The sequence below is a fragment of the Pipistrellus hanaki genome (genome assembly GCF_964339955.1).
Source record: "Pipistrellus hanaki genome assembly, chromosome: 2".
Classification (NCBI taxonomy): Eukaryota; Metazoa; Chordata; class Mammalia; order Chiroptera; family Vespertilionidae; genus Pipistrellus; species Pipistrellus hanaki.
This window is the reverse complement of record NC_140504.1, coordinates 177,614,090-177,629,335: the sequence shown is the minus strand read 5'-3', so window position 1 is coordinate 177,629,335 and position 15,246 is coordinate 177,614,090. Positions and strand designations below refer to the sequence as shown.

General features: G+C 55.0%; 1 protein-coding gene across 2 annotated transcripts in view; it reads right to left on the bottom strand.

Annotated features, from left to right (window-relative positions):
- The window catches only part of GRIK3 (glutamate ionotropic receptor kainate type subunit 3), a 196,355-nt gene extending 181,991 nt beyond the window's left edge, over positions 1–14,364 (bottom strand). Inside the window, exon 1 of one of the 2 annotated variants that reach the window (XM_084872609.1) lies at positions 13,857–14,364. In XM_084872609.1, coding sequence (XP_084728735.1) covers positions 13,857–13,971 — 115 coding nt within the window. In that variant the 5' untranslated portion in view covers positions 13,972–14,364. Of the gene's footprint in view, positions 1–453; positions 559–13,856 lie in introns of those variants that run through there. The other variant, XM_084872610.1, reaches the window with a different exon arrangement.
- Positions 14,365–15,246: the final 882 nt, after the last annotated feature.

Below are 15,246 nucleotides of genomic sequence, written 5' to 3'. Positions count from 1 at the left end.
ACTCCTTGTTCAGAGGCAAAGGCCAATTCCTCTGACTCTTATCCTTCCAAGACTCTTAGCCTCCTGTGCCCTTTGGCTTCTAGTCCAGGAGTTTTAGCCAACTCTCAGGCCCCAGCGGGGGACAAAAGCTCCCCTCTTCTCTGAGGCATGCTGAGGTCACTTTCCTCTGTGGGAGAGACCTTTGTCAATGCCCAGCCCAGTCACGAGGCTTCTCAGACTGATACGTGCAGGTGGTGGAGCACCTGGTACCGCTGGGTTCTTTGGGGAGTGCCACAAAGCTGTGATACATTCAATTCCCATGACCTGAACAAAAAGTAATTTTATTTACTATCAGCAGAAAACAGTTCTATTACAGGTATGCAGGGCTCTGCAACTCAAAAAATAATACCACACAAAATACTTTTAAGAAATCACATTTAGCAGGATGAAGACAGATAACACATGCCTACTTACCAAATGCAATGCGAGAGATGATGCTGACAAGCTGAGCGAAGATTCTTGGTATCAGGTGTGATATTTGACAACGGAATATTTACTCGTTTTGTCATCTGCTACTGCTCCCCAGCAGATGAGCCGTATAAGGCAGAACAGGTTTAAGAACAATTTACAATTTATGAGGGGCGTGGGGGGGGGGGGGAAGAAAATTCTATCCATTCGCTTCATTTTCTTTTTCTGTGAGATACTCCATTTGAACGGCCACAAATAACAGTTCTTACTAGCCCACTGTGTCTGCTAAACACCTCAGCCTGGTTTATGAGCAGCAGAGTCCTAGAGGAATAGCATTTGGAAAAAGAATGCCCATTTAACAAGACCTTACAATAACCACATCACCCGTACTGGAGAAGTCAGCAGTCAGGCGGAGCACACTGGCTACCCCAGGGCCTGGTTGCTCTCCGTGGTGCTGAACTCAGAGGTTAGGGGTCAACCTTAATTTCCCTGCTTCTTGCCAAACCACACAGGGTATATCATCATCTACAAGCTTTTATAAACACGTGTGAATCTGATTTGTACTTCTCCCTTAACATGGAAAAAAAAGGTTTATAAGTCCTTTTTGCCACAGTGGAAAGATCTAGTCTCCTTATCTTTCTTAAGGCTGAAAATTTAAAACCTAAAACTTGTGTGTGTATGTGTGTGTGTGTGTGTGTGTGTGTGTGTGTGTGTGTGTGTGTGTGTACGGGGTGTAACAGGGAATTTTCCTAATAGACTGGGGGTTACAGACCCATGTTTTCGTAATATTTTCCTCATGGCTCATCGGGTGTGGACTCCAGTCATTCCCCCCTTCAGTTCTCTGTATCCCAATCTGTGATAGAAAAGAGTGGGGACAGGAAATGCACTCCTGAAGGCCAATATTTGGGGTGCCTCCACTTACCTTCCCCATGGGCTCAGAGACTGGTCAACCGGATGGCCTTGCCTGACCTCCTCCAACACAGAAAGACTTTCTGGATCCAGAGAAAGACACAGGCTCGGCCTCTCTTGCAAGAAGCTGGGGATGTTATTTCTGCTCAACTCTCCCCAGCCTTCGGTCCCCATGGACCAGCCATAATTCAGCTAAACCTGCGAGTTCACCCATATTTTATTTACTGATTCGATGTTACGAGGCAAGTAAAATAGACGGCTGTCACCGCTATTAAACTGAGCAGGAAAAATGGCCATGTAGGCAACAGGCTCCTTCTGCTCATAATGTGTCATCTGTTTCCTTGGGGAGGGAAGCAAGAAAGGGGAGGGCCTGGCCTCAGGGGTGGTCCCAGTCCTGTCATATTCAGGAGGCTGCACTGCAAACCTGTACCGCCCTCACTCTCAGCTATACTAATGTGGTACACAGATGAGTCCCTCCGTCAGGAATTGGGGCCATCACTTAAGTCCTCAGTTTCCCCACTGATCCAAAGGAAAGTCCATGTACTCACTCCCCAGGCTTGGGGTAAAGAATGACTGGTGAGCCCCAATTTTGGAAGCCTGTGCTGTGCTACAGAAATAAACCTCCAATTGGCTGCCTCTTACGAGTACACAGACACATACATGTGCACACATTCACATGTGCAATACTCCCCAGAACCCAGGGTGAATGGTGGATATGTTCCCAGTGTTAAACGGCCCAGGCTGACTGTCTATAGAGCCTGAAGCTCCAGGTTAAGTGACAGCCTTGCTTTCTATAAAGCTGGCATGTCGTCTTGTTGCCTACACATCCTATCAGGATCCAGTGATATGGGGACGACAGGAAAAGAGGAGGCCTGTCCCATGCCTGGTGGCAGCTCAGTGATACAGCTACAGCCCTGCCAGGCAGCTGTCCTGAGTGACCAGCCTATTAAAGAAGGAACAGCAGACGTTCCCTTCTGTGGTTCAGCTCCCAGAGTGAGCAGCAGAGATGCTGAGGGGAGAGAGGGAAGGAGGGTGGGCTGAGGCCAGAAAAGGCAGGTAGAGCATGGTCTTTTCTTCTGTCTTTTGTTGAAGTAGACAACTTGTGTCTCTCTCAAGAGGAGCAGCATGAGATGAACCAGACAACAGATATGAAGACCAAGCCTGAGAAAGAAGAGCCAACTCCCCTGTATTCTCCAGCTACCCCCAACAGTCTACAATCAGGGGTCTTCAAACTACGGCCCCGCAGAGGAGTCTGATCAGGTTTTTTGGGCAGTGAGCGCAGCCGAGGTGTTACAGTAGGAATTAGTAGTTCATATAGTCCGGCCCTCCAGCTCTCTGAGGGACCGTGATCTGGCCCCCACTTTAAAAAGTTTGAGGACCCCTGATTGTAGACTGTTGAGGACCCCTGATTGTAGACTCTACATGGAAAAGGTCTTAGCCAAGCTGATGCAGTGGAAGAAGACATGGACATTACTAGAACACAGACTTCATCCAAGACACTAACAATGTCTTCCATGAAATCTTGTTGACAACATGGAAAATGTGTTGCACTGAATGACAGGGTAGTTAGATTGTCTTACATTCAAATGACTCTATTCATCAATGCACTCATTTATTCAACAAATAGTCATTAATCACCTACAATGTGCCACACATAGCGATAGATGGATGCATCGGACAAGTCAGCTTTGGCCCGTGCATGTACAGGTAACCATGAATTACAGCATAGCAAGTGCTATGACAAGGAAGTCCAGGGCACTGTGGGATTCACAGGAGGAGATGGGAGTCAAGAAATGCTTCTTGGAGGGAGAGACGTGATTGCTGAGACCTGAGAGATAACTAGAAGTTGGCACAGAGTATGAGGGAAGGCCCAATGCTTCCTGGGGTCTTGGATGTTCAGGACAGTGGAGCTGAGAAGTTGTGTGAGGGAAAGTGGAACAGTGTGTGAGTCTGGAGGTGCCAACCAGGGCAGGTCATAAAAGGCGTGAGAACATGAGGAAGCCAATAGGATTTCAAAGCTGGTCAAAGTGTAAGGCAGTCATGGATCCAAGACCACTGAATAAAACCAACAGACTCTGACACTGGTCATGGCCTGACTAATGTATTGATGGCAGACACAGCTGAAGGGAGAGGGGGTGTTCATCCCAGGCTCAGAGAGCACAAAGCATACAAGACAACAGAAAGGGAGCCACAGAAGCATCACTACCCAGAGCAGTGGTTCCCAACCCCAACCATCCTGCAGGCCAGTAACCACCCCGCCTCTTTACAGTAGACCCTTGGGGGGGGGGGGCGGTCAGGGAGGAAGACGACGGTGGAATTCATGCCTATCTCCTGAGGATGGAGGGAAGGGAACAGGCTTTGGTGCTCCAGAAACAAAAAGAAGAATAACCACCCAAGGGTTCAATAATAGGATTTACTAGGGATAAATGACAGGTCCTGCCTTTAGGCTCAAAAGATCAACTGCCAATGAGAGGATGAGAGGAGTTATAGATCAGCAGCGATGCCCGTGGAAAAGACCTCGTGATCTCCTGGGATCACCAGCTCAGTGTAAATCAACAGAGTGAAACAGCTGCTGACAGGCCAAAATAGTCTGGGGTTGTATAACCAGATCTGATGAGGTGACGAGCTTCCTGGTTTCAATACACAAGCAGTACTATGATTAGCTCTCGGCAGAAGAATTGGGCATCTGTAATCCAGAGGAACGCCTTTACATTTCTGTAGGGCTTCGTTGTGGGACAGAGAGCAAACTGGAACCAGAATCAGTGGGCAGGGAGATCATAATTGTAAGAGTAAATGGGTAACATTCAGTGAGCTCTTACGTGACTATGGTCTAAACTTCACATGCATGAACTAATTTAATCCTTACAAAAACCTTGTGACGCAGGTTCCACCGTATTACTATTATTTTGCAAAATTAAATAACGTGCCCAAGATCACACAGGTGGGAAGGGATGGAGGCAGCTTTCAAACTCAGGCTGTTGGATTGCAGGACCTGTGAGCTTCTCCTCAATGCCAGATTGCTAAAACGTACCGAGAGCTTCCTTTGTTCCAAGTATGTTAATTCTCACGTGATCCCACAAGATCAAATCTATTATTATCCCCCCTTTTGCGGATGAGAACATCTAGGTTTAAAGAAGTGAAGTGACTTACCCAAAGTGACAGAGCCTGGAGGGAGAGAATCAGAGTTTAAAGTCCAAAGAACTTATATACATATATGCAGAACCCATGGACACAGACAATAGTGTGGTGAAGGCCTGGGGCGGGACAGGGACAGGGTAGAGAGGGGCAAAGAGGGGAGAAAGGGAGACAGAATTACAGAATACTGACAACAATAATATATATATATGAGTGCCGGCCCTGTCAGTCACCTCTCACAGAGGTGGCAGGGCGATTGGGGGGTGGGGTCAGTGAGCAGGCTACGCCAGGCTGGCCAAGGCAGGTGCCAGTGGGGGGCCCTCCCCTCGCTTCTGCCCCATCGCCCTGCCAAGTCGCCCCACAGATGGCCCTGATCACTGGCCAGGCCTAGGGACCCTACCCATGCATGAATTTCATGCACCGGGCCCATGCATGAATTTCATGCATCGGGCCTGTGTGTGTGTGTGTGTGTGTGTGTGTGTGTGTGTGTATGAACTTAAAGTCAAACAGATTTCAGATGCTACATTTTCAATGTCCACATTACACTGCCTTCCCTGAAACTGCAGGGAAACATGTTTGAGGGGGAAATTTGCAACAAAGATTGGAAGGGGCCAAAACATTTGCAATCAGGAACGAGCAAGGTCAAAAGTGGCGAGCTTTCTCATACAGGTGGTGTTCAATCAGAGATGAGACATGCTAAGGGATTTGGGGCTTAGAACAGTGGTTCTCAAAGCATAGTCCTCGGGCAAACAGCATCAGCATTATCTAGGAACCTGTCAAAATGCAAGTTCTCAAGCCTCGGCCTGAACACACCGAATCAGAGGCTGTGAGGGTGGGGCCCAGCAGTCTGCATTTTACTGAACGCTCCCAGTGATCCTTCTGCATGCTAATGTTTGGGAATCAGAGGCCTGGAATGACCCCCGGGTTTCTTTTTCAGCCTGGATTCTGTAATTCTCCACCATGGCAGGGAGATGTGATGCCTGGAGCCCTGGGAAGTCCGCGGCTGCCTGCTCCTGCTTTTCCGCCCAATTGGGCAGGCTTTTCGGAATAGCATATTTCAGTTCTGCAAAGCAGATGCGGGAAGGCTTTGCAGAGGTCTCCCTTGTTCGCATCTTTAAAGAGCTCATCCCTGCAGTGGTTCTGAGAACTCTATAAACCCCCTTCCACCGGCAGCCGGTGTGCATCAGCCCCTTTAACAGTGCAAGGCTTAATTGTCTCCTCTGGATCGGAACCCTCTGCACACAAACAAGGATCTTAGCTCCTTCTTGCTCCTCTTTTCCCCTCTGCTTTTCTTCGCCACCATTCAGCATGGAACCAAAGGATTTGGAGTCGAGCAGCCACTCTCCCCCACACCTCCCAATCCCACTCCATCTCATTTTTCTCCCATCTGAATTATCACTACGGGGACTCTCTCCTCCCTGGCTTTTGCTGCAGCCTCATTACCTGGTGTCTCCCAGCAGAGCCAGCAGTGTCTCATCCCCAGGGGCCCAGCCTCCAGCCACACACCCTCTCTGGGCTGCACTTGCTGCCTGCCCAGCAAGCCAGATTGGACTCCCCATCCAAGGACTGATGAGGCCTCCCTGGGCCAATCCCTCAAGAGCATCGCATAACCAGAATCATCCCATCACTAGATACATGCAAAATGCATTTCAGCAAAAATGCTGCGAATGCAGGGGAAAACCAGCACCCTGTGGCTGCAGGTGTGTGAGAAATAACAGGCCCGGGGGGTGTCTGGAAGCTGACATCCGGGAAGGACACCTCGCCTGCTCCCTAGCATGGTGAATAACTGTCACAGGCTGCAAATTCCACTGCAGGCACATGGGTATGCGGGTAGTGGGCAAACACCGCATATTGAGCTGCCTGGAGTATTGAGCATGAGGATTGGCATAAGGCAGAGGGTACATGAGAAGCAGACAGCCTCAGAGCTCACAGTCTGAAGGTGGAGACATGGCCTCCACCCTTGGGGAATCCTCTTCTCCTAACATTTATTAAGCATGAGGCACTGTGCAAGGAGCTGTATATACTTTATCTCCTTTAATCCTCACACTAACCCGATGGAGATGGTACAATAAGATTCAACCATACGACATTTTTGTAGGTCGAAAACATCTGAATATAGATTAAGCTAATATTAATAATTCTATCTTACAGCTGAAGAAATGGAGGCTCCGAGGTAAAGTGACTTACCCAAGGTCACACATCAGCACTATATTTGACTCACATTCAAACTCAGGTCCATCCTATTTCATCAAAGCGAAGAGCCAAGAAAGAAAAAAATCTTGCAAGTAAACTCATACATGACTTGTGAGACACACTGATTTTAAAGATGTGAAACTGTGTGTACGTGTGTGTGTGTGTGTGTGTGTGTGTGTTCTTCTTAGAATCAATAAGACATATTATTTCATGCTGCCTCTTGGTAGTGATGAGGGAGAGGTAGCCTTAGGTACCCTTGGGCAGCTCCATGGCAAAACACACATGCACTAGAGAAAGCCCTAGACACCCACAAGCAAAACTATAACCACGGTCGATAAGCATTAGTAAACAGGTCTAAAGGTCAGAGGAGAGGGATGTGGGAAGGTGACCTTTGAGAAGAGGGGAGGGACCGGCTGGAGCAGGAGGCAGTGTGGACCCTGGAGGTAATGCCAAAGGAAAGATGAGGTGGGGAGGGTGCTCTGGGCATGGCTGCTACAAAATGTGGCCAACGGAGATCAAAGCAAACTCAGAATGGCCTGCTGTCCTCAAATTCCCCCCACCCCACCCTCAGTCCAGTCTCCTCTCTCCCAATCACAACTCCGTTAAGATGTTGTCTCTGGAGCACAAGAAAACATGGACTCCATGGGCAAACACAGGTGATGGTGGGAGGCCAGTGGGGCACCTGCTCTCCCGTCCAGTTATGCAAACGCAAAGTTGCCACTTGAGAGCCTCCTGAAATCCTGCTCTTTAGCTGCCTCACACACCTCACCTTAGTCCTGGCCCTGCGCATGTCAGATTCCTCAAACAACAAAAGGAGAAAAGCTGACCTTAGGACAGCACTTACAATATTTTGAAAAGACATCACACCTATTTGACTCTATGAGGCAGGCAGTATCATCCCCATTTTACAGATTGGAAAAACTGAGGCCCTAGAAAATAACATGATCTGTCTGATTGTGCCTGTCTCAAATCTGTCACCTCTGTAGGGGCTCTGGGCAGTGCAGCTTCCCCCACTTTTAGAACAGGTCAGTCCCTGGCAGCCACCATTGTCCAGTCACTCCGTGTCCCCCCGGGAGAAGGAACGTGGTGGGATAGAAGGGTCAGGTCTTCCCGATGGGGAAGGGTGGATTGGGAAGCTCTTACACCCAGGTCCCCACACCCTACCCATACTGTCTGCAGGACAGCAACGCTAATTCCAGGGCCCAGTGTCAGTGTGCCTTGCCCTCATATTGTCCCCCAAACTTGATTCCTAGCAAGGCAGGCTCTATTTAGAAGGTTGGGATGTGACTTTTGTTTACAAAGAAAATGACCCTAAGACCTATTAGCCTAGAAAGGATGTTGAAGAGGAGAGGAGAGAGGATTGGGGAGGGGCAAAGGAGGTCACAGAAGGAGTAGACAATAAAAAGCTAATTCACCAGCTACCTTCTCTGGCCAGGTCCCTAGCCGATGGGGAAGGAGATGAGGGGAAGACCCAGACATGAGGCCCTGGGACTTCCTCAAGGCTCTGAGGATGTCTTTGAGAACAACCTAATGGCTGCAGGGGACATGTAAGGTGGAGGCCCCAGAGCAAAGGCATTCCTGCGGGGTGGGGAGAGAAACTGGCCATACTCAATGGAGAGTCCAAGCTTTGTTTCAGGCTTGGATTAAAGTGCTGGGCAGAGTGCAGAAGGCCGAACAAGGTGGGTGTAGTCACAATAAGAATGTGTGTTGGCGGCCAGAGTGGGAACCACCATCCAAACCTGTCCTCTCAAGGAAGCATATCTGCCACATGGCCCATCAGCAAGGGCAGTCTCCCTGGCACCGGCAGGGTTAATGTCGCCTAGCCCACAGCTATCCCCCACAGCGGTGACAGCCCAGCCCCGCCCCACTCAGCACCCAGAACCATGGGGGTGGGGCACTGCACTCAGCTGCCTGCAAAAATCGTTGTTTTCTATCTCCCAACTACACAGGCAGCTAAAAGCGCAGGCTCTGGAGTCAGGCTGACAGGAGGGGTGTTCTCATCCTGCCTTATCCCTTACTGGCTGTGTGAGTGTGGACAGGCGACTTCGCCAAGTTTAGTTCTCTCATCTGTAAAATGGGAACAATGCCTGCAGGGCGGTGAGGACTGCATAAGCTGATGGGGGAAAGGCAACAGCTCCATTTATTGACCATGTGCTGTTCACCCACGTGACTAGTCGTTGTGTGAAAAGCACTTAGCACAGTGCCTAGCAGTGGCTAAGTGCTCAAATAATGTGGGGGCCAGCGTACGGTTGTTGTTTTATTAATTTGTGCTCCAGACCAAGGTGGGCTCCCAGGCAGGAGCCGTGGCCCAACCAAGCCACCTGGGCACAGACACACTGCCCCCTGGTGCAACTGCTGGGAATCAGCACCTGGGAGAAGAGCTATTCAAGCCACAAGCTCACACAAGGCCCCCCATCTGCATCTGTCAGGCCTGGGCCCACCCACCCAGCCAAAGCTCCAACCCCATCACACCAGCCTGGGGATGGCCAGTGGGGCCTGCTGGGTGCTGGCCCCGGAGGGAGAGCCCTGAGCCTGGAGCCGCAGTCCCCTCTGTTGCCAGGCAGAGCCTGGGAGCTCGGGGCTCCTCTCTGCGGCTGCCCAGCCAAGTGGAGCAGCTGCTTTCTGTTCCCTCCGCAGGGTCCTGAGCAAGCAAAGCGGGGCTCAGGCTAAAACCCTGGGAGGCAGAGGCAAGGGCAGCTATCAGTTACAGGGTGGAGGAAGCTTGGCCTCCATGGTTGAGCACAACCATATCTCCTCCTAAAAGAGCACCCCAGGCAGCCCTGCAGCCTCTTCCACATACAGCCCTGCCCCTCCTCCAAGAGGAGAGGTTGTTGTAATGCCCTGTCCTCTCACCCCCACCCCCCACGCCACCCCCGCCACGGAGTGGACTCTGTTTCCTGGGGCAGGGACAGAGAGTACTGGTAGAACACAGTGACTCAGGGAGGCCCATAGGCCCCACAAAGGATCCGAAAAGGCAGCCTTGCTTTCCTGCAGGGGGAGGGGCTAAGGAGTGGCCCCCGGAAAAGTCCTTTCAAATTACCCAGCAGGGCTGACTTCTGAGATCAGCTGGTGTGTCTGAGGGAGGGGGATGCAAATGACCTTGGGAGGGTCTAGCGAGGACTCGGTGCCTGGCTCACCCTGAATAAAGCACCTTGAAAAACCCCAGATCATCCCGACGTCAAAAGACTATTTAGCGCAGCGCAAGGCAGAATCAAGACGAAATTAAACTCGAGCTGGAGAAGGAGGGATGCCTGGGCTGACAGGAGCAGCTGGGTTTGAATGTGGAGGCAGAAATTCCTCAGGTCCCTGCTCTCTAAGGCCCCTCGGGCCACTCCCAGGTCTTGTCTGGAGCTATTTACTTCCAGGGGGGAAACCCCTATTGATCTTCACTCAGCTCCTGTCTGCTTCTACAAGGCGGTGATGTTTCAGCGCATCACCAGTCACTGCGAGAGATTTCTCATTGTTTTACAGGCAGCAGCTTCCAAACTCAAGAGATGAACGTTCAGGACCATTTGGGAGAAATCATGGGAGGAGGTGCAGATGGAGCTGGTTTGGGAACTCGGGGGGGGAGGGGGGGCTCACTTCCCTGGGACAGACTGCAAGTGCCTGCTGGGCCCCCCAACTGGGGATCAGGGGGCCTCATAGCTCCAATCTACTTCGCCTGTAGAGATGCTCAGAGAGTCGGGAGCTCAGCCAGCCGTTCCCTCCGCCCCAGTCCTCCCCCAACCTCTGCCGCCCACACACACACAAACACTCACGCACACCTGCTTTATGTCTCTGCAGTCATTTGGCTCTGAACCTCACCCCTGGCTGGCTAGAGATCAGCACCATCCATTCGAGCTCCCCAGCTGCTGCCACCGCTGTCTGATTCCCTTTTCAAATTCCAGGCTGGCCCTCGATCCTACAGCATGTATGTAACATGAGGGAGCCTCATGAACCACGATGAATCTAAGCAGCAGATCCACACCGGTGCAGACATCCCCACCACCCTGCACTAAGGGGAATCTGGGAGCCACGAAATCGCCCGAACCATCACGGCCAACCCAACCGTACGGCGAGGGAAACAGGCTCTGGGTTGGGGGAGAGCACAATGTGAACAAAGTGGCCCAGTAAACTGGCGGAAGATAGAGGGGGGAAAAAAACACAAAAAACCAGGGCTCCTGGCTCCCAGGCTAGGGACCCTCCCCTTCAGGCTCTGAGTCATGTAACCAGAAAATCCAGGCCCCCACATGAGGTTCCTGGGCCCTTTTGGCTGAGAAGACCCATGCATTAAACTGCTTTCCATGACTTAAGACCAGTATCCACCTGAACAATAATAGCGACGATGATGATGATGATGATAATAATAGCAAAATGCTGCACAGTATGCCTTGCAAACCTTCAGTGAGCAGTACCTGATAATCACACGCAGAATACATCTTTCCACATATTCATATGAAATAATCGATGATCATTTTTCCACCCGCAGACTACAATCCAATTACTCTCTCTCCCTCACTCTCCTTTGTTACTTGCAAACCATCCGAGCAATCAATGCCTTGACCTCTCCCTCTGATAGACACAATTACAAAAAGACAGAGCAATGCAATTCATCTATTCAAGACGGGTTGTTTGAACACTCTGTCACGCTGCTGGGCTATCCATCTCCTTGTCTAAGAGGAGATTTCAGCCCCCAAACGAGGCACAAAGAAAGGGGGCGGTACACTGCTCCCCAACCCACAGAGCCCTTTGCACACCTGCAGGAAACCCTCTCCCTGGCCGGTGCTCGCCACGCCTGCCTGCCTGCCTGTCTGCCTGCCTGCCTGCTGGAGAAGGATTCGGCTCCCAGCGGCTTAGGCACTCATCTCGGGAACCAGGGACACAGCACACTCCTGAGCCCAATTTCTGGGGCCTCCATTCCTGCAGCTCCAGCCAGAGCCTTGAGATCACAGGGGTGAGGAGGGAGGAGAAAAGGGAGATGGCACGGGGCCCAGCCAGGGCGGTATGTTTGGGTTTCGGCAAGAGAATCTTTCTCTGTGCTGTGTCCACTGTAGTTCCCTGACGCCAGCTGAGGCTTGAGCCTGGGCTCAGAAGGATGGGAGTTCAACTCCCCAGGAGGCTCCAGAGAAGCCCAGTGGCCCCAGAGCCTGCCCATCCTCCGCCCAAACTGGCACGGAGCTGGTGGTCACATTTGGCATCCTCAGGGCAAACCAGTCCTCCAGCTGAAAATCAAATGGGGCCAGGCTCTCTGATACAAATGGCCTGGGCCGACACGCTAATTAATCCTGGGGCTTAATACGAAGGAGATTAGAAGAGAAGAGGGCTTTGCCGTCCTTAATTGCATTATTACATGCTGAACCCGAGAAAGGGCAGGCGGGTTTGAGGCTTCCCCTCAGGCCCTGAGGTGCAAGTCCATTTCGCAGGGGGGAGGGGGGCAGGTGAGGGTACATTATCCTACCCCCCTTCCGCTGGTTCCTCTGCGGCTGGTCTCCCCTGCTCCTGTTTTCTGGGGCCCCAAAGACCTCCATCCCTAAGGCTGGGCTGGGAGCATGCCCATCCCATCCCTGCAGAGGAAAGAGGACCCTGCAATGCGTGAGCCGAGCACTTAGCACCTTTCCGCCCCCATTTCCTCCCGAGAGCACCCTACCATGCAGCCCCCCCCCCCCAAAAAAAAAAAAAAACAGAGGGAAGGAAGCATGGAATAAAGAAAGGACTGGCCCACTACCAAGGGGCTGCGTGCCCCTAGAATGGTGACCACACTGGGCACTGGGGCAGAGACAGAGATATTTTTGGCTTGCCAGGAACACCCTGCACTGCAAAGGGTTTCAGTCATTGGGCTCCTCTGCCTTCCCGTGTGCACCTGCCGGGATCTGGGCACGGAACGAAAGCCCCGACCAGGGCAGTGCGTCTACCACCATCCAGACAGCGAGTTCCAGAGCGTCTGGGGATCCTGGAGAGAGAGACGGAGGAGACAGATTCCCACAATCTGACCGCCTCCTGGGAAAATCCTCAAGTACGAAGCCAAACCCGACACTGGTTCCCTGCACGCCCTGGCAACCCAGGGGCCGCACCTGGAGGAGAGCCACAGGGGAGGAAGGCAGCTCTGGCTCAGCAAAGCGCTGCCCGCTCGCTGCCTCGTGCCAGACGCTGGCGGCGGCGCCTCGCGAACCCAGGCGGCCCAGGTCTCCGGCCTGGCGGCGGGTGCAGGGCCTTCGTGACGGAGGCTCCCGCGTGGCCAGGCCCGGCCTGGCCCTTGGACAAGCAGCGCCCCAACCCCCCTCCCCTTACCCCCAACCCCGCACAGCCCAGAGCAATGCCTTCAGGGCGCTGGCCACAACAAAGTTGAAGCCGGAGTGAGTATCTCCGGCGGCGGCGGCGGCGGCGAGGAGAGATGCGGAGACGCAGGAGCTCAAGAAAGCTGCTCGCAGCCCCGCCAGCCGCCGGCAGCTGTGGAGGGCTTTCCGCTAACTTTAAAAGCCGCTCGCGTCCCTCCTCTCCTCGCCTTCCCTCTCTTCTTCGCGCTGGGAAGGCTCGATGGCTCCCTTCCCCCACCTGCGCTGCCCCCAAGCCCCAGGCCCGAGAGGCCTCGGCCGCGAGGGGCTGCCGCTCCCCTGCCCCATGCCACGGGGCCGAATGCGGGCCACCAACGCCAAGGGCGGCCCCGGGAGGAGCTGGCTGCCGGGTCATGTGAAGCTATACCCTGCGTACCCACAGCGGCCGCTAGAGCCATGCCCTGGGCAGGGGCGAGGGGCCCCGGGGGAGCGAGGCGGGGAGAGAAGTTGGCGCCTTCCCCAGGGCTCCGCTCCGCAGAGAAGCGGGTCCCAGAACTCGGTCTGCAGCCGGTCGTGCTGGCAGGCGCCAGGAGCTGCGCCTGCCACTCGCCACTCGGGTTGGGGCCGGAACGCTCCGCTATGCTCGGCGAGGTCTGGCCTCCCGGGAGCGCGCCAAGGGCCCCGCGCCCTCGCCCCCTCGACCCCCGCGGCCCGGCTGCCTCCTTTCCAATAAGTAAGGCCTGTGACCCCGGCTTTGGAACTTTGTCCTCGCCAGGAAGAGCTCCAGGGGGTCCCCCGGCCGGCCCTAACCGCCAGGAAAGGTTGTGGGGGAGGGAATCCCTTAGGGTCGTGTCCAGAGGCCCCCCATTCCCGCCCCCGCCCGCCCGGCGCACGGAGACCCCAGCTCCGGGGAGCGCTTACCGATCCGGATGACGTGGGGCATCCCGCGCGAGTCCGGGATCCAAAGGGCGCACACGAGGAGCCCGGCCCAGTATTCCCACACCAGTCTCCGGAGGCGCCGCCAGGGAGCGGTCATCGTTGGGCGCCGCCGAGCGTGCCCGGGGCGCGGCCGTGGCGGGCGGGCTCCCCGGGGCGGCAGCTCTAGGCGCGGGCGCGCTGCAGCCCCCGAGGCGCCGCCTGGCCCAGCCGCCCGGCTCCCGAGCGCCGAAGCGAGTAGGGGGCGCCCCGCGGCGCCGCGCACATCTTACTGGGGGGCCGCCCCGCCGGCGCCTGCCCCGCCCGCCCGGCTGCCGCCCACGGGCCGCCCGCTAGCGAGGCTCCTGCGCTCCGCCCGAGCCTCCTCGGACTCGGCTCCCGCTCGCGTCGGTTCGGCTCCCTCCCGCGGGCTCCCACCTGCCCGGGCTGCCGGGCTGCCGGGCGCTGGCGGGCGGGCTGCACGCGCCTCGGCCGCTCCTCCTCCCGCCGCCGCCGATGCTATCGGCCCGGCTCGCACAAAGCCCCGGAGTGGAGCTGCACGCGCGCACACACTCCCGCCCAGCCCCCGCCCCGCGCCCTGCCGCCCGCCTCCCTCCCGCGCCGCCCGCTCCCTCCGCGCACACACACTTCACACTCACACCAGCCGCGGCCACACTCTCGCGCTCACACCTGCGCAGGGGGCGGGGAAGGGGATCCTGGCCGCGGGTTATTGTGGGGTTTTTTTTTGGGGGGGGGGGGCGCCCCTAAAGCGAGGACCCTCCTCGATCCCCAGAAGTCCCCACCCGCCTGCCAGTTCCTAGTTCCTTCAACTGCGAGGGCACGGAGCCTGGGAGCCGGGCGCGGAGCGGGAGAGCTGGCACCGGCAGCTGGGAGACGCGGCAGCGCAGCGGCTCAACCTGCCAGACCTGCCGGAGGAGACGCGCCCGCCGCCGCCGGGAGCAGAGGGACCCGGAGCCCGCCGTCGGCGGAGGCTCGCTGTCCAGCTAGCTCGCTGCTGGGGCTGGCTGGACGGCGGCTACCAGAGAATGACCAGCAACGGGTTCCCTCCCTAATCCCAGCCCTTATGGAATCAGAGTTGGCTGGGGCTGGGGCTGGGGGTGACAGAATTCAAAGGGAATTGCCCAAGCTGGGCTGAGGGAGCTGCAGGCTGGTAGGGGCGTGAGAGCCCAGGCCCCACCGACCCTCTGCTGTGGTATGCAGGACTGCACCGCGCTCCGCTAGGACAGGGGCTTCGGAGGAAGGAGGCTAAGTCCTTATAATCAGAGGGGCAGCTAAGACGCACCCTGGGGCTCCCCATCCCTCTCTTCCTGCAAGGCAGGGGTGGGATGGCACTCCCTCCCCCTTTCCTCCTGAGAAAGGATAAAGAGAAACTGTA